The 19940-nt window shown below is 45.5% G+C and overlaps 1 protein-coding gene across 3 annotated transcripts in view; it reads left to right on the plus strand.

Annotated features, from left to right (window-relative positions):
- The first annotated feature begins 357 nt into the window (after positions 1–357).
- The window catches only part of LOC126183502 (AP-3 complex subunit delta-1), a 258274-nt gene continuing 238691 nt past the window's right edge, over positions 358–19940 (plus strand). Inside the window, exons 1-2 of one of the 3 annotated variants that reach the window (XM_049925545.1) lie at positions 358–432; positions 520–662. In XM_049925545.1, coding sequence (XP_049781502.1) covers positions 567–662 — 96 coding nt within the window. In that variant the 5' untranslated portion in view covers positions 358–432; positions 520–566. Of the gene's footprint in view, positions 433–460; positions 663–19940 lie in introns of those variants that run through there. The other 2 variants (XM_049925544.1, XM_049925546.1) reach the window with 2 other exon arrangements.

Here is a 19940-nt window from a genome sequence, read left to right on the forward strand (position 1 = left end):
TTCCGAAGCAGAAGTAATCAATCAAAGTCATACCGGTTCGTGTTAATGGTGAATGTGAACATATATAAGCCTACAGCTTTGAAGAAAATGTGCGTAGCTATTGAGTAAGATAATATACTTAAAAATTTAATTCGTGAAAATGTTATGTAAAACATATTACTGAAAAATTAATTAACATGATTCGGTAATAAATCTGGAAGCGGCGAAAGCTTTATAGTGGCAACACCATGGGCATTATTCTATTAGATACCATCGACCTTTAGCTCTCCCATCCGTATGAGTGGAAGTCAAAATATCGTTTATACACGTAGTGTCTTATCTTTAACGGGTCAATGGATAGTGTCTTACAAATAAAATCTTTGGTGACAAGTGTGTGAGCGGAGTGGCGGGGTGGTATGCATGTGTGTGCGTGCGCCAGGTAGTGTTATGAACGTGCGTGTCTCGTGATGCAGACGTAATTTCAAGTTTGTTTATTGGCGAGCCTGTGGATATTTATTGTAAATTTATCCTTCCTTCCAGTTTGTGTTTGTAAGTGTTGTCTGAAGCACCCTTTCGCCGTTGCCGCGATGGCGCTGCGAAAGGTTAAAGGAAATTTGGAACGAATGTTTGATAAGAATTTAACAGATTTGGTGAGAGGTATTAGAAACAACAAGGACAATGAGGTAAGAAGGCATAGTAATTACGCAGTGAAGTTGACATGTTGTTGTATTTCTTGTTTACAGAGCTGTGAGTGCCACATGACAGGTACACAAGTTGTCAAGTGACGTTTAGTGACAGCTCACTTGAGTGTACAAGCTTATGGTCATTACTGGTCTTAATGTTAAGCTGTTTTCAAACATAAATAGAAACTATATAGTTGGTTTTAGATGATCTTTTTAGTGTCAATCACCTAAATATCTGTAGATAACTTAAAATGGACCTGGATGAGGCCACAGTTCGACAGCTTGTCAGTCTCTCCCCCATCCAGTGGGTATTTGTCATTTATTATTACGTATCCATACCGAGAAGTGCGAGAAAGAAGATACTGCTTAATTTGATACTCTTAGTTATGACTCGTCACTTGATTCATTATTAGAACATTTACGCACTTTTTGAACCTTTTTTTAAATCTCCTCCTCCTGTGACGTTGCCCTCCAAAAATGTTAAATAGATATTTGTTGTAATACCTCTTTCTACAGTTAACCTGCCAATATTTTAAACAACTGACTGTTTAAAATCATCTTTTTGAGTGGTACATTAATTCTCTGTACACACTGCCAGCTGTGAACTAAACTGTGTGGTGCACTTTGCTTGATCTATTCCTGCTCTAGAATCCTTGCTCTCTACCTCACCTCTGATGAGACAGTTTGGAAACTTGTCACAGTGAGCTTTGTATTAACACATTTATTCCCTCCTCCCCTCTCCCTTTGATTAAACATTCGGAGGAAGGCATTATAGGCAGAGAAGGTTCACAAGTTTGGGGAGATTGTATTTATGGCTGTTTTAGAAAGGAAAACTAGGTTATGCATATCAACCAAAGCAGCACACAAGAGGAATGGGAACTTCATCCATGTTACATAATTAAGTATAACATATTTTTTCAAAGCTTCATTGATGGCAGTAAAGCATAAGAACCATTTTTATGATGCTGTCATATAATTTGTTGCTTATTTCTGTGTGGATCAAAGTCTATTCAATTTTTGAACATATGACACTTACATAACACCTCAGTGTTATGTAGCATGAAATAAGAAACTATTTGAAACAGTGGAGAAGCATAGTTAAATTACTTGCTGTACCATTGCTTCAATAGCACAGTAAAATTTTCTGAATATACTGCCTGAGAACTAGCATATTATGCATATTTGGTTTGGTGTGTGATAGTGACCTCCTCCTTTTAATCATCGTCGTGAGTTACTGAAGTATAGTGAAGGCCATGGTCTTGGTTAGGTTGGAAGGTGACAATTTTGTTGAGATATAGTAAAGTCAACAAATGTGAAAATGAACTAAAGAGTTATGGTAACCGACTGATCTGTAGTGTAGCCCAATCGCTACATTTGTGCCATTTTTAGTGCATAGTTTGTTATAAAACCTAAAACTGCAAGATTAATTCAGAAGAACCTGTATTGCAAATGAGACCAGTCTCTGACTTATGAACTGCAAAAAATACAGGAGGTGGCTATGTAATGCTTACAGACTTGCAGCAGGTTGGTTAATGAAGAATGTAGATAGATCTCCTTTTTTATTCTAAATGCACCTTCAATCAATCACAGATGGACAGAATTTAACAATCTCCATGTGCTACATGAGTGGTTTAAAATAAAAGTCAGCTAATTGTTCTACTAAATTTTGCATTACTGTTGCAGGTCCCACAGTTTTGCATTGGCTAGTGTTTCTTTATTTCACACACTTGGCATTGTTGTGCAGTCATGATTTGTATATGGTCAGATTCAGTTATGTAAGAATGAAACAGTTACGCTATAAAAGTTTCTATATTTTTCTGGCTAAATAAAGCTCTTCAGTGTGACTTTCATCTTAATGCTAGTGGAAATTATTCAAATGTCTAGAGCTGGATTCAGCATTTTCTGTGAGATGTAGCAACTCACCCAGCTATAATTAACTTTGTTCGCAGTTTATGCTGACATTTTACAATGGAATCTTAAGGTAGTTTGTGTCCTCTTCAGTGAAAATCGGCAGACAGAACAATTTCCATGACTTGTGCTAAGAGCAGGTTCGAGTCCCGGTCTGACATGAATTTTCATTGTCGTCATTCCATTCTACAGCTGATGGTGGTTCTTTTCCGCAACTGTGAATTCATTTGAAAATCCTTAATACTGCAAAACCATACACAGCTTGGCAAATCCAGTATAGAACACTTCACTTGACCTATTTTGCTAACGAAATCTGCAGTACCACAACACCCCCTTTTCAACCTAGGGAAAGGAGGAGTCTTTCTGGCAGGTACCAGTGCACGTGCATATTGCAGGATACAAAAGGATGGGTGTAATAGCAAAGGTGGTGTATCCTGATCCTCAGATACTTCAGTGTGCTATCCCTGCTACACACTATCGCCTCACTGTTGAAGTATAGACACATGCATCGATGGGAAAAAGTGGCTGGTGGTGGCAGACATTAAGCTGCATCCAGTAAAGTCCACAATGTGGTCGTGGCATACCTCCTTCCAGCCACATAGGCAGGATGAGGTCCTCCTTAGTCATCTTCGCATAGGCCACAGTTTTATAACGCGTGGCTTCTTGCTCCAGCAAGAGGACTCTCCAGTGTGTGGTGCTTGTGGCGTACAAATCACTGTGTGCCTCATTTTACTAGACTGCATTTTATTTTGAGATCAGAGGGCAGTGGTAGATTTGCTGTCCGATCTGCCCTCCGTTTTAAATTTTATTCAAACGAATGTGGTGAGAGTTCAACTTGTTTCCTAAAATTTAAAGGAGATGTTCTTAATGTGTTAAAAGGGAGACTGGCTCACCCGTGTTTCTGGTAAGTGGTCAGCCAGTCACATTGCCCTGTTCCGTTATTTTAGCTTCTCTTTTATTCACTTATGTTTTAGTCCCATGTATAGCACCTTTCACTGTTTCTCTGTCTTAAGACATGTGAGATAGAGATTGTGTGGGTCATCACGATATAGTGAGTGAGTGAGTGAGTGAGTGTCCTTTTGTTGGTTTCCTTCTCACTGTGTGACAATAATTTTAGCCCTACAACACCAAAACTCACATCTTTATCTAATATTGAAAACCTAACTTCATAAATGTAGATAAAAAACTCGTGATATCTACTAATCACAGTCCAATGTAATTACCTTCAACCAAAAATTCACTAAAAAATGCAGTAACACCAATTTCAAAATGAAAGACAGTTACACACACACACACACACACACACACACACACACACACACACACACACACACACACACACACACACAACCGAACAAAAGTCATAAATTCCACCCATCCCCCAAACCGCCACCTGTCCACCCACTAATACCCATTCTAAACACAGAAAGGGGTAGATGCCCATCCCCCTGGAGCATCGGGACTCCCGGCAATGGCCATCCTACCAGGTGGCCTTTGCTGCGGCTGGGTGGCACCCGTGGGGAGGACCCCTGGGCGACGTGGGCGACCTGTGGCTACCTCCTGCACCGTGAAGACCCACCTCAGTGTCGGTGTGGTGCCCGGTTGGCAGTGACACATATTCTTCTGTGCTGTCATTCTTTGGCTGCCCTGCGACTTCATCTTCAGTTGCCGGACTCGTTATCATTGATTTTAGCAGACAACGCCTCTTTGGCCGATTTAGTTTTACGTTTCATCTGTTGTGGCGGGTTTTATCATTCGATCTGAGTTTTAGCACGTGTCCGTTGTCCCCTTCACCTTAGAGTGGAGATTTTAATGTGTTGCGGCTTGGCTGGCTTTTCCTATTTATTTTCGTGGTCGGCCAGCCACTGTAATCTGCTTCCTTGTTTTACTCTCTTCTAACTGTTTCTTGCATCTTCTCTGTTCTTTTCTTGTCTTCTTTTGTTCCTTTTAATGTTTGTTGCCCTTCCTTAGTTCTGCTGGTCTTTCCTTTCTTTCCGTTTTGTGTTATACGTCTCATCTGTTTTATTCTCACACTTGGGTCATTGTTTTATTAGGCTCAAGGCACCGATGACCTCGTAGTTTGGTCCCTTCTCCCCTCTTTTAAACCAACCAGCCAGTGTTCTAACCACTGTGCCACCTGGCTCGATGTGTGGAAAATGAAAAGTATGCTTCTCTAAAGTCATGACATGGAAACACTAGATAGACATTATACACTGATAAAGAACAGCCAAAGCACAGCATAGAACTGTGCTGTGGGAAGAGTTGTAACCATCTATTGACCATGAAAACAGAGTCGATAGCAATTTTATTTGCCTTAATGAAAGAGTTGTCTGTTGTTTCAAACATTATATAGGGTTAGTAGACATGCCAGTGTGGTATCAATGAACTGTTGGCTGAAATTAAGTGGGGTCATACTGTGGACACGTTGGAGGCTTAATGGTTCTTCAGAAGACTGTGATGTGTCAGTGCTGTAGTCAACAGAGCACAGAACTTTATGTTAATTGTTATGGTTTGGGTGGCAGCACTATACAGACTCAGATTTAGACTGCTACATAACTGCTGATAGCATGATGATTGCAGCACAAATTGGGGCCTGTATTGCACCCAAAATGTCATTTAGAGCCACTAGTAATCATCTTCTGTTAGCTGAACTATGAACAAAGGTTCCATATGGCAGGCTTCCTCTCACCTCTCATGCAGCCCAACTCAATAGTGCAGTGAAAAATAGAACTAGAAGAAAAGGTGTGCAGTACTGAATTCAGAATAAAGAGTAATGTAATACTGAGAGGAGATTCTACACTGGAGCCAATTTTGGTCTCTTAAGAGTGTGGCATTGACTGTGAGATTAGCAGTTACTGAAGTGAAGTGTATCAAACAATGACATACCAGGACTATCTCTGGATATAAGAATGTTGAGCACTATAGCCTACAGTTGGATTTTTGTTGAAGGGCAGAGCAGGATACATTCTGAACATCCAATCCTCTTCTGTCACTATTGGGTCATTAGATGTCAGTTCAACCAGAAAAATAACATATTCTCACATATTCTCACATATTTGTCTCAGGTCTTAATGAAACATGACTCTTATTTACTCTATGGAGATTAGTAACCATACGAAAACTTTTCATCATTATGATGGCTCGCAACAGCACTTGATTGATAACCTTCTGAAAATAAATTGCCATTCTTTTATCATCCACTTGTGTGAAATTTGGAGACAAAATTGTATATTTATATTTTTGTATTTCATTTAGCGAAAAATGTCGTCATTACATCAAATATCCCACAGGTGGAAAGAGATATTCACAATTTTTTTTTTTTTTTTTTTTTTTTTTTTTTTTTTTTTTTTTTTTTTGCAAAATATTTAAAAAGTGTGGGCTATCACTTGGCAAAATTAAATTAAATTGATTGGCGAGTCCATGGAGTGTCCTGTGCACCACGACCAGATAATGGGTATACTTGGAAGGAGAGACAGCATTGGTCGTATTTTTTTTTTTTTTTTGTTTTATTAACCGCAAAATCGATTTTCAGTCACTTAGTGACCATCTTCAGTGCTGTAATATATAATTTAAATTGGTAGGCACTGGTGTCAACAAGCTTACAGCGATCACATAAGCTTGTTGACACCAGTGCCTACCAATTTAAATTATATATTACAGCACTGAAGATGGTCACTAAGTGACCGAAAATCGATTTTGCGGTTTAAAAAAAAAAAAAAAAAAAAAAAAAGACCAATGCTGTCTCTCCTTCCAAATAAAATTAATGTTGTTTATATTCCTTTGTTATTTTTGCAACTAATAAGACTTCCAATTTTTTCCCTTGAGAACCGTAAAGAAACTGTTGAAATTTGAAGGACCCTGAATAATATACTTTTGACCAAACTGAAATTTTAAGTTATTAAACTTATAAAAGGAACAGACTCAGCCAACAGTATTTAAAAAAAGGTCAATTCAGTTAAAATTTATAACAGTAACATTTTTTTCTGAATAGAGCATTACACTGCTGTGAAAATTGGTAAGTTCTTCCACTTCATGTTTTAGGATTTTCAGCAACGGTTATCATATGACGTATATGGGAACCAGGCAAATATCATATCATTCAAGCCAGTGGAATGGTGGCAAAATTCTTGAAGGACAGATAAATTGTATAGTAACCTCATGTTGAGTTGTATTTTATTCAGTGATTATCCCAAAGTACCACTCACTGGAGTATTTACAAGCTACATATCTTGACTGGATCAAATTTTCTCCTGTAACAAAAATGCCGGTTTATACTTTAAACTATATTCCAAGGTGTGCTCCACATCAGCACTGATCATCCTTGTCTCCAAATTCCCTAAACAACCTAATGGTTTCAAGTTACGGAAACTTATGATGTCAGAAAGTGTTTGAATTTCTGCAATACCAGAAGGTTTATTTACAGACTCTTCAGAAATAAAATAAAACGTAACTTTGCTGATGTTATCATGACAAAACTGACACAAATATGATACAGATAGCCCCTCAGGTGGCTCACAACTCTTGAAAGAGTATGTGCATGGTGAGCATGGGAACCACATCTATTGCAGCTTCCTTTCTTTTGCTGGAATCTCCTATCTCACACTATTCTTACTTCTGTGTTACTTATGGTGGCAGCCATTGATGTTGACCTGGTTATTTCCAAGGTTCTGCTTTCTTTTGTTGATGACGTCATTCATTTCCCTTGCATCACTCTTCAGCTGAAGTAATGTCGGCACCCTTCTGGGCTTGGCCCACATTTTTATCTGTAGTGTTGACTAACTGGGGAAAATGCCTTAAATAGCATCTACTTCCTACATTGTTGATGGACCCTCTGTGCACAATAACTGCGTAGACTCAATATATGCTCTTAAAAGCCAACCTGATTTAGTGGGTTTGTTATGAACTCTTTCTGTAGAGCCCCCTGAGGGGTAGATGCCCATCTTCCCAAGGAATAGATGCCATCTTTATGGGATATTAGGACTGGTGGCAGTGGCTGTTGTGTCAGATGACCTTTGCAGCCACCGGGTGGCAGCTGTGGGAAGAGCCCTTTAGTGGAGTGGGTAGCATCGTGGTGGGCATTTTGCACATGAGAGGTATTAAATTAACCAGTACAATGTAGATTCTGATTTGGCTGTTCCAATAGATGGGTCTAGATATTTCAGCATGGTTAGTTACAATACTACTGCTGTCCCTATCCTGGGTACCCCATGGGAAGAGGGACAAGCCAGATGACAGTGAGTGAAACTGTTTACTCACTACCTGGTCTGTACTAGGACAGACGGAGGTACCCCCAATCACCACCACCACAATTTTTTCGAAACCACTGCCCTCCAACCACCTTCTAAACAACCGCCCTCCACTCCTGTGTTTCCTGCAACGCCATCTGCGGGAACTGCTTCCCACACCTGGAGAAGCAACTTCCTCCTCCAGCATCTACCAGGGACAGGGTTGTCTCTCAGGATCCCTCTCCCCAGACACCCAGAGAGACCCAACATCAGCCATTGTCTGAATGAGGTAGGGCCTGGGTGTCCAAGGGCTGCCCACTCATCTGTCCCATGCCTACAGTGGATATGCCCTCCCAAGAAACTCTGCCACCAAAAGTTGCAAAACAGGAGGTAGAGGTGAATCATCAACAGAAGGCTACTCCTATGACTCTGAGGCACCAGATCCCCCATGCTGTCAGATTCTGAGCCAGTGTTCACTGACATTGTCCCGCCTGCACCTGTGGCAAGAAGTGGTCATGGGGCATGACTGCTTCTCCTGGCCCTTTCATGCCTACTCAGTACACCCTCACTGTAATGATCCAATAGAAGTGTTATGCATACTCTTGTTGCCTGCCAGAACTGCAACAACTAATTTCCCTTATTCTGCAGTCTGTATCACCCTCCAAGAAACTCACTTCACTGAAGGCCATTCCCTAGTGCTTTGTGGTTACTGTGCATTCTGTCCGAATTGTACTTGCCCCCAGGAGAGCAACTGGAGCAGTCTGCACATTGGTTCATGCAGATGTCATCAGGGAGTGTTGTGTTCTCCTTCTGTACAATCTGTTGGTCACAGTTAGTTGATTAACAAACACACAATTAATAAATGGAACTCTTTATTTAGTAATTAATATGTAACACTGACCTTTCATAGTTCTCCTATCCACTGTGACTGAAATTAACAGTTGTGGTTGTCACTAGAACAAGAGAAGCAGCTGGAAACACTCTGCTGGGAGAGATAGCTCTTGAACCCTGCATGTTGTAAGTGCAGCAACTACTAACTCTTGGCCACAGGACACGACTTAATGCTCAGTATACTTTAATCTGACATAAGCTCAGCTGACTGAGATCTCCACGACTTCAATCACTGGAACCAGAAATGGAATCCCTTACTTGTTCCATGCGCTCGTATTTCATAATTGCTAAATGGCGGTGGTGCCTCGCAACTTTGGGAAACATGGCTCAAGCCACCTCTGGACTGGCGCCGCGGGTGACACTGCATGTCAGTGCAGCCTCTTTGCTGTGGTCGATTGCTAGCGTGAAGTTATTGATGATCAACAACTGCTCGCGCCTACCCCCCCCCCCCCCCCCCAAACATCTGCACAGGCATAGTGTATGGGAGTGGAGCACGATGGTGGGGAGGAGGATGGAATGTTGACGCAGTTGTTAGGGCAGGAGCCGAGACTGTTGTCGGTGTCGACCACCCATCCCTACCACAGTGTTCTACTTGTGTGTGGCCAGAAGTGCCAATTTGAAAACCAGCCACTGGGTGCACACTGGCATCTGTAGGTGCAGACATGGATGCAGATGGGGCACTGAAGATTACGACAGGAACTTCTTGGATGACTGGACAAGATTCCTCCATAGGCTGCGGTGCTGGCTGCCACCAGCACAGCAGGGACACTGTAGATGGCTCCAAGTCCACGTCCATCGTCATCCCCGACGTTAGAGACAGCCACCCTGCAGGAGGTTACAGTTGTGTGTGTAACAGCGACTACTGTAGGCACTTTTGATGAACTGGGTCTGTGGACATTGTGTTAGTAGTATTACGGGAAGCAACAGGCCAAAGCTGCTTTTGCTGCTACCATTGCAGTCCTGTTGGATTCTGGATGGTGGAAGTGGACCGTGAATGCCTATTAGCAACTAGCAACTACTCCACATTCATATCTTGCTAGATGTGGATGGTAGGGCATAGATCCTTTGATGTGGACACCCAAAGTGGAGAAATGTACTATGGCGACCACCATGGAGTAGTTCTGTAGTGGACTTGCCATCCCTCAGCAGGGAGTGGTAATCCGATAAAAGCACTGAGGGTCTGATCCCATGAGGTGGTGGCCTATAACTTGTCCGTCTGAACCTTGAACATTCTGTTGTCATTGCAAAACTGTTCAATCCTTTGCGATGTGAGCTATGACTCATTATCAGACAGGATGACTTCCAGCAGCCCTTCAATACAGAGTAACTGAAGTCAGGGCTGACACAGTACTTGCAGATATAGTGGAGGTCATGGGGAGGATGGAGGGGAACTTGCTGTAAATTTCCACCACCAATAAACATCTGGTATTCCAAAATGTACTAGCTAAGTCAATATTTAACTATTGCCACGGTCCAGCAGGGTGTAACCAATCAAATTAATTTCTGAGGGGGAGCATCCTGATGCTCTGCCCATTTGGCATACTCTGGAGTCATTGTCTCTATCTGCGAGTACATCCCTGGCCACGTACAATGGTGCTTAGTAACCGTTTGGTCTGGATGACACTCCAGTGACCTTGGTGTAACAGATTGAGTACTTCCCACTGGAGGGATTGAGGAACCAATACATGGGCATTGGCACTTTCAGTATGAAGTAGGACGCTGCCCAGCTGCACTGAGGTAGCCTGACAGTGCACAAAGTAGCAGTGTACCAAAGGGTGATGGATTTCTTTATTGCTAAGAGGCCACCCACAGTGAATGAAGTCTAGAATTACACTCAAAGCTGGGTCTGATGCTGTTTCACTCACCACTCTATGAAAAGTCACAGGTAATTTTTCCAACATTTATATCTCCAGAGAGTTGATATGGAAGTGGGAGGCCTCCGACAAATCGAACTTGGAACAAGAGCCCACTGGTAGCTGTGACAATAGGTCAGCATTGGAATGCTTAATGGTTGGCCGATACATCAATTCATATTGGTAATGAGAGAACAGTGTGTCCCACCGCTGTAGCTTCTGTGCTGTCAGAGTTGGAACAGACTGGGAGCAACCAAACAAGGCCTGTAGTTTGTAATCAAATAAAAATGGCATCTGAATGAATACTGATAGAACTAAATAACCCCGTAAATGTTAGCGATAGCTTTATGCAATGTCTTAGAGGGAAAAGGAATCAGGTTGTCTGTGTAACCCACATGGTGTGACAGCATGGCAATTCACCACAAGAATGACAGGTTTGGAGGGACTGAAGTGTACAAGACACCAGTTACTTAATAGAGCATCTTTTATGCACTGACAAGCATGAAAAGCAGTCTGGTAATCACTGGACCAAACAAAAGGAACATACGAAACGAATGTATGTTAATTTCCCCATGACTGCTTTTCAATTCCACTACATTTGTGGGGGCAGGCAAGTGTCAAATGGCATAAAAGTGGGACTGAAATGGATGAATGCCATGCGCGTTAATCCCATGATCCAGATACTGTATTTCTGATTTAAAACAGGAACACTTACATTTTAAACTTACCTGTGATAACACTTTGAACAATGCTTTCTGGTTCTGCAAATGAACAGTTGCCATGCAGCCCTCGATGACTGTCATCCAAATAATTAGTCAGGATGGCAACTGCAAAGTTAGAACATCTCTGAAAAATTGCTAGAGCTGATGCACTATTGAACAGTAATTACTGAAACTGAACCAGATGGGTATTGATCACAAAAATCTTTTTGGACACCTTATCCAGAGACAGTTGCAGATCAGTGGATTGATGGTAGCTTTGAAATTGGCAGAGATTCATGGTCCATGCAATGGCTTTGACAGAATGACCAAAGGGACACTCGCTGATTCACATACACAAGCTTAAGCTCATCACAGTCCTGCTAAAGCAATTCTGCTGCTCCCTGGTCCTGTGTGTGTGTGTGTGTGTGTGTGTGTGTGTGTGTGTGTGTGTGTGTGTGTGTGATATCTGAACCTGTAAAAAGTTTGACTGTGCATTGTCTTTCATAGTAACATGGGTCTCAAACCCAGATGCTTTCCCTTTAATGATAGACAACAGTTTTCACATCCGTGTTCATAAGGTTCAGAATAGAAGCTTGAACATGAGTCTGAAACATCAAGTGGTAGCATCTCTAAGCATAACTTTACTGTAATTTAAACCACAGTAGCACTTGAACTGACAGTCTTGTTAATCCACACAGTTCTTTGACTACCCAGTCATCGTCATGCTCAAAAAATCTTGAAACTTAGGCCTTTGAGCCACTTGCTGCACTGGTTGAGTGTGAACAGGTGGGAGCAGTGGCAGTGGCGGCGGTGATTGTAACATGCCTTGAAGTGTTTGTAATAGCTGGTCCTTGTAACTGTACAATTTGAGTGGATGACTGGTCTGGCACTGGAGTACGGACAGATATGATTAGCACTCTTACTGGACTAATACACAACTACAAAGCTGAAAAAGACAACAAATTAGTACATTATGCTGTGGTGAACAAAGAGGGCATCCATATTAGTCATCACTTTTGTATTCTCCTTTTGTACATATTGTTCGCCACGGAGAACAGACAACTGGTTAACACATGGTCAATGAACACAACTCTTCATTTAGTAACGATAGAACACTTTTATAGCACTTGTGTCTGCTGTGACTAAAGTTAACAAGTGTGGGAATAAAAACACACACTCACAGTCCCCCTCCCCCCCCCTCCCTCTCCCTCTCCCTCTCCCTCCCCCCCAGGGGGTCCACAACTCTTTTGTGGGTACGTGCGTGGCGAGCATGGGGCCCCGAGCCATTGCAGCCTTCTTTCTCTCCAGGGCTGCATTTCCTTTCCCTTCCCCTCCCTTCCCCTCCTTTCCCCTCCTTGCTCCTTTCTCCTCTCCCTCTCTTGGTGTCCTTGCTTATGTTGGCCCCCGCTATCCTCCTGGTTCTGTTGGTTTTCCAGTTCGGCTTTGTTGCATAATCATCTCCTCCTTTTGGCATTCCTTGGTCCCCCTCTGGGGTTTGACCTCCATTACAAAATTTCTCCTCCGTAGTGTGAGCCATTTGGGGAAGAGCACCTTACCTAGTGTCTCCGACGTGCGCCCTCCTCGTACGTTCCACCTTTTCTTTCACGTCATTGTCTGATACTAGGGTGCATAGCCAGCACGGTAGCCAGCCCGTGTGGTGGGGTCGCTATGTACCCTTTTGGTTGAGCCCCCTGAACACACAGGGATCACACTTCTGATACCTGAGCTGTGACCTCCTCATGCATGCCTTGGAGTGGTTGCTCGTCATCCTGGAGCATTGGAACTCCCGGCAATGGCCGCCGTGCCAGACGGCCCTTGCTGTGGCTGGGTGGCACCCGTGAGGAGAGCCCCTGATCGGAGTGGGTGGTATCAGGGCGGACGCTATGCAAATGAAACACATACGGGTCCAGAACTCTGGCCGTTCTTCTGCGGCCGTCTCTCTGCGTGGAACTGATTCCTCAAGTGCTGCTTCTCTTGCCCCTTCGGCCTTCCCTTCCATGGCTAACCCCTGGGAAGAGGGTCAGGCCCGTCGGCTAGGGGCAAAACCTTTCCCCCCTTATCTAGTTTGCACCAGGACTGATGGAGATACTTTCACCAATACCAAACCTTTATTCTTTGTGGAACACATTGAAGACAAGTTTGGCGAAGTGGACTCCCTGAGCAAGATGCGGTCGGGTTCGTTGCTGATAAAAACTGCTTCAGCTGCCCAATCTGCGGCCCTTCGTGCCTGTACCCATCTTGGCACAATTCCTGTGTCCATTACTGTAAGAAATATGCACGACTGCACCCTGTGTCCATGACATCTAGTTACGCCTTGGTTACATCTTCACCCCTTCCTTACCCCCATCCCGGACCCCTCTCCTCCCCCCCTCCCCTGTGGCTCCCACACCTTCTCCTATGGGCACTGCTCCCCCTCCCCAGCCGGAGAAGTGTCCCACTCCTTCGGCGTCTGCCGGTCAAGGGCGCCTCTCCCGGGATGCCCCTTCCTGGCACCTTCCAGGCCAACGGTCTGCTGCCGCGCGACGACCGCGAGAGCCGCGGTCTGTCGGCCCCCAGGTCGCCTGGTCTCTTTCTGTTCCTGATCTTGCTGCAGCTGGCTCCTTTATGCCACACAGCCCTCCTCGATCTCAGCCTGAAAAGAAGAAGAAACATAAGTCCCGGGACAAAGAGCCTCTGGTGTCACCGGAGGTCCCTTCCCCGATTTCACAACCGGATTCTGACCTGTCGTTCATGGATGTCGCCCCCTCCTTGTCGGTGACGGGTGGGGACCCGGCGGTATGACTGGATTTAGCGTGTTCAGCCCCCATTTACACCAACGTTCTGTGGTTCTCCAATGGAATTGTAATGGATACTATCGTCACCTTCCAGAATTGAAATCCCTTCTTTCGTCCTACTCTGCAGCTTGTGTGGTTCTCCAGGAATCTCATTTTACTGATGCTCACTCACCGACCCTCCGTGGGTTCCGTGTTTTCTGTCGAAATCGGGTTGGACCCCTGCGGGCTTCTGGTGGTGTTTGTACGTTGGTCTGTACAGACATTGCTAGCACATGGATTCCTCTTCAAACTACATTGGAAGCGGTTGCTGTTAGGGTCCACTTAGACTCTGCGGTCACAGTTTGCAATCTTTATCTCCCTCCTGACAGGACTCCTACACCTGCTGCCTTAACTGCCCCTCTTCAGCAACTTCCTCCTCCCTTCCTCCTCCTTGGGGATTTTAATGCTCATCATCCCTTGTGGGGCGGTGCCTTTCCATCTAGACGAGGTCTTCTTATAGACCAATTTATTGCCGATCACGACCTGTGTCTTCTTAATGATGGCTCCCCTACTCATTTCAGTGCCGGTCATGGTACCTTTTCTGCCATTGATCTTTCTCTTTCTTCTCCCTCTCTCCTCCCTTCATTACACTGGTCGCCACACGACGACCTTTGTGATAGTGACCATTTCCCGTTGATTATCACGCTCCCTTCCCGCTCCCCGATGGACAGGTTACCTCGTTGGTCTTTCCAATGCACCGATTGGCCTCTATACACTGCACAGGTCGTGTTTTCTCCCTCTTTGTCGGGTTGTATTGATGACGTCCTACGTGACGTGTCTGACGCGATTGTTTGCGCTGCTAGCCTTGCTGTCCCGTTCTGATCTGGACCATTTTGTCGCCAGCAAGTCCCGTGGTGGAGTACGGCCATTGCCATTGCCATCCGTCATCGTTGTCGAGCTTTGCAACACTTTAAGAGGCACCCATCTGTAGCCAGCCTTACCACCTTTAAATGCCTTCGCACTAAAGCCCGTTATTTAATCAAACAGAGCAAGTGGATATGTTGGGAACGATTCGTTTCTTCCCTTGGTTCTACTGTCCCTCTGTCACGGGTATGGGCTACACTTCGCTCTCTCCAAGGTTGCCATCGGCAGTCCACCCTCCCAGGCCTTCACCTCCCAGATGGCATTTGTACGGACCCATTAGTTCTTGCAGAACATCTTGCGACCCATTTTGCAGTGGCATCAGCGTCAGCCTCCTATCCAGCTGCTTTCCTTCATCAAAAACAGCAGGCTGAAGCTTCCACCTTATGTTTCACCCCTTATGAGTCAGAATCTTACAACGAACCTTTTACTGAATGGGAATTTCTTTCTGCTCTATCTTCTTCTCATGATACGGCCCCTGGCCCAGATTCCATTCATAACCAACTGCTTCAACATCTCAGTGCTCCACAACGGCAACATCTTCTTCAGGTGTTTAATCGTATCTGGCTACAGGGTGACTTTCCTTCTCAGTGGAGGGATAGCATTGTGGTTCCTGTCCTTAAGCCTGGTAAGAACCCCCTATCTGTTGACAGCTATCGGCCAATTAGTTTGACCAATGTTGTTTGTAAGTTACTTGAACGGATGGTAGCCCGTCGGCTCAATTGGGTCCTCGAATCTCGGGATCAATTGTCCCCTTACCAGTGTGGCTTTCGAGAGGGGCGGTCTCCAATCGATCATTTACTTCGCTTGGAATCCGCAGTTCGGCAGGCTTTTTCCCAGTGCCGCCATTTGGTTGCAGTGTTTTTTGACCTTCGCAAGACCTATGACACGGCCTGGCACCATCACATCTTACTTACCCTTCATCAGTGGGGTCTTCGGGGCCCTCTCCCGATTTTTATCCGCCAGTTCCTGATCCATCGGTCATTCAGAGTCCGAGTTGGTACTGCTTTTAGTTCTCCACGGACCCAGGAGACGGGCATCCCACAGGGTTCTGTCTTGAGTGTCCTTCTTTTCCTCATTGCTATCGATGGACTTGTGGCCTCTGTCGGTCCCTTGGTCACCCCTGCCCTGTATGTGGATGATTTCTGCATTTGGATTAGTTCCTCCTCGATGCATCTGCAGAACGGCAGCTCCAGGTAGCTATACGGCGTGCCTCTGCATGGACCCTCTCACACGGGTTTCAGTTCTCTCCTTTAAAATCGCGAGTGGTCCACTTCTGTCGCCGTACTACGATCCACCCTGATCCAGAGCTCTATCTCGCTGCACAACGATTGCCTGTGGTCCCACAGTTTCGTTTCCTGGGTCTTCTTTTTGACAACAAGCTTACTTGGCTGCCCCATATCAGACTCCTGAAGGTAAGATGCTTCCGTAAACTCAATGTCCTTCGCTTCCTTGCCCACTCCTCTTGGGGTGCGGACCGTTCCCTCCTCCTCTGTCTTTATCGTGCTCTAGTTCTGTCTTGTTTGGACTATGGTTGTCAAGTTTATGGTTCAGCTGCTCCTTCCACACTGCACGTGCTGGATCCAGTCCACCATTGTGGTATCCGTTTGGCCACTGGTGCCTTCCCTACTAGCCCTATTGATAGTCTCATGGTTGAAGCTGGGATCCCCCCCCCCTTTCTGTTCGGCGGTCCCAGCTTCTGGTGTCTTATGCACTCAGTATCCGTTCCTCTCCCACTCATCCTTCCTATTCTATCCTGTTCCCAGACCATGGACGTCACCCACCCGACTCCCGCCCTCGGGCGGGTTTACCAGTTGGGCTGCGCCTTGCGTCTCTTTGCCGTGATTTTCAGCTTCCTTCTTTGTCCTGTCTTCCTCGCTCCCTCCTCTCCACCCCTCCTTGGTTAGTTCCTCGGCCTCGAATTCAGATGGATCTCCACCGAGGTCCGAAAGATTCCATCCTCCCAGTGGTGTTCCGTTCCCTTTTCCGCCAAATTTTATGGGAGTTTCGGGATGCTGTTGTTTTTTACACTGATGGCTCTAAATCTGCTGATCATGTTGGGTATGCCTTCACGTCCTCTGTTGGAACGGAAAGTCATCTGCTGCCACCTACATGTGGGGTGTTTACTGCGGAATTGATGGCAATTTCCCAGGCCCTTCCCTTTAATAAACAGTCCCAACACAACCGTGTTTTGTTATGTACGGACTCGATGAGTGGCCTTCTTGCTATTGACCAGTGTTTTTCGCGCCATCCCTTGGTCTCTGCCATCCATGACCATCTCGCTGATATTCACCGTGCTGCTTGTTCCATTGACTTCCTTTGGGTCCCTGGCCATGTGTGTATCCCGGGTAATGAGCTCGCTGATCGTTTGGCTGGGGGAGCAGTTACTTACCCCCCATTTTCTGTAACCCCTCCTGCAGCGGATTTACGGCTTCACATCAAATCCCACTTCGCACAGTCATGGGCCACTTCTTGGGAGGCTACTCCCCTGTCTAATAAACTTCGTGCAATTAAGGTGACACCAGGCCCGTGGCGTTCTTCCTTTCGCCTCTCCCGAAAGGACTCGACCACACTGTGTCATCTCCGCATTGGCCATACCAGGCTGACCCATGGTTTTCTTTTGCGTGATGAGCCATCCCCACTATGTGGTTGTGGAGCCTTCCAGTCAGTAGCCCACATTTTGGTTGAATGCCCCCTTCTTTTGGCTCTGCGTGCTAAGTACAGACTCCCCCACACTTTACCTTTGATGTTGGCTGACGATTCCCGGATGGTCTCTCTGGTTCTCGGTTTGCTCCGGGAAAGTGGTTTTTATTCTCAGTTTTAAGGTTTTTAATCTCACTCTGGTGTTAGGGCAGGACGGTGAGTGTTTGGGTGTCTCCCGCTGTAAGCAGTGTTCAGAGATTCCCGATTCACCTCCCTGACCGAAATCCTCTTTTCTTCCCCTTTTACTCTGTTTTTACCCTTGTTTTTAAGTCTTAGTTAGTCTTTCTATTCCCATATGTACTTTCTACATTCTAGCAGTTGTACCTTTTACGTCACAGGTGGTCTTGCCTATGCTGCTTCAGCATAGTTTTGGGTTCGTTCTCTTGCCGACTTCCCTCATTTTGTGTTTTACCAATGACAATATGACTGCCCTTTTACATTTTTACCTTTTTCCGTTTTATTGTTCTGCCTTTACTGAGCTGTCCCATTAGCGGAATGGAGCATAATTGAAACAAGGGACTCGGCCATGTTTCATAACTGCTGCACATTGGTGGGGCCCTAGCGACTCTGGGAGCTGTGGCTCAAGTCTTGCCCAGGTCGGTGCTGCGAGTAATGCTTCATCGACATGCAGAATCTTTGTGGTGGTCGACAGCTAGCGTGAAGTTGTCAGTTATCGACGACACCCATACCGTGTTGGAAGAAATAGTGGTTTAGAGTGCAAACTACCTAAAAGTCACCATTTGTAACATTTATTTACTTCCAGACAGGGCCCTAATCCCTTGATGACTGTCTTAATCCAACATCTCTCCTCCCTTTTGTCCCACTTGGATATTTCAATGCACACCACCCCTTGTGAGAAAGTAACACTTCGATTGACTTGTGACTGACCAGCTTCTTTCCAACCCCAATTTCTTTCTCAATTATGGTATTCCTACCCACTTTAGTACCATTCATGGCACCATCTCGATTGTTGATCCTATGATCTCCCCCCCCCCCCCCCCCCCCCCCCTCTTCTCCACTTTGTCAGTGGCTTATGACTTTGCTACATTGGTCGCTCCACAATGATCTTTGTGACACTGACCACTTTGCGATGATCCCATCACTGCCTAATGGACCAATTACCACAATGGGCTCTTTGAACGGCCAACTGGTAATTATATACTTCTGCTGTCTCCTTAATCCCCTCTGTCAGATTACATTGACAAGGTTGTGGAAATGTGTTAAACACAATCACCGACACTGCTGGAACTGCTTTTCCTCTTTCTAGGGGCACATTCCACCACTGTATGGACACATTGTGGAACAAAGACATTGCATCAGGTATTCAGGGTAGTTGTAGGGCCCTGCAATGCCTTAAGCAAAATCCTTCACCGGCTGCCCTTTTGACTTTTAAGTGACTTTGTGCTAAGGCGTGTTATCTATTTTAGCACTGTAAGGAGGACTGATGGGAGTGCTACAGCTCCCCCTTGTGAATGTATGCCTCTTCCTCCCTGTTGTGAGCCGGGATCCGTAGTCTTCCCGCTGTACTTCCAGCGTCACATGTCGAGATTGAGGATGCTCGTCACATCTGAATACTCCGTGTGCCCCACCTCCCATCTGTGTCAACTGCATAGAGCACTATTGCACTATTCACCTTGCTCGCCAGACTGCAGGATTCTCCAGAGAGAAAGGAAAATCGTGGAGTACGAGACCCTGGACAGACTGACCTACACTGAAGCCGAGAGAAAATTTGAAAGCCTGCATCCTGTACGTATGACATCGTCTTGGGCCACCGCTACAATAGTTCTGGCACCTCAGTTCCACCAACTCCAGTCACCTCTCAGAGCCGGAAGACTACACCTGCCCACTTGATGGTGGGGGGCATTTCTCTCCCTGTTGCTCCTGCACCACCTACTGCGGACGCCCGTCCCCACTTCTAAGCCGGAGAAGCGCAAGTTTTCTTTGGCTTCTCTTGCAAGGAACGGGTCCCTTGGGACACTCCCCTTTGCTAGTGGGAAAGAAGATACCAGCCAGTCACCAAAGAGCTCAAAAGCAGCTGGTCGTAGGTCTTCACGCTCGTCCTCAGTCCCGGAGACTGAGCCAGTGAAGTCCTCCCAGACAGGAAAACCCCTTAGACCGAGAAAATTGCCGTGGCATCCACACCACCGCTACCTACAACCTCTGCGTCTGAGGATGGGGTGGAGATTCTGGTGTCCGCTGAAGACCTAGATCTCGCCAGACCCTCGGACACAATGGATACAGACTGCTCAGGCAATAAGTCGGCGGCAGCAGGTGACTGAGGCATTTCCCAGTCTCACGATGACATCATCCTCCAGTGGAATTG

Source organism: Schistocerca cancellata, chromosome 4, assembly GCF_023864275.1.
Source record: "Schistocerca cancellata isolate TAMUIC-IGC-003103 chromosome 4, iqSchCanc2.1, whole genome shotgun sequence".
Lineage (NCBI taxonomy): Eukaryota > Metazoa > Arthropoda > Insecta > Orthoptera > Acrididae > Schistocerca > Schistocerca cancellata.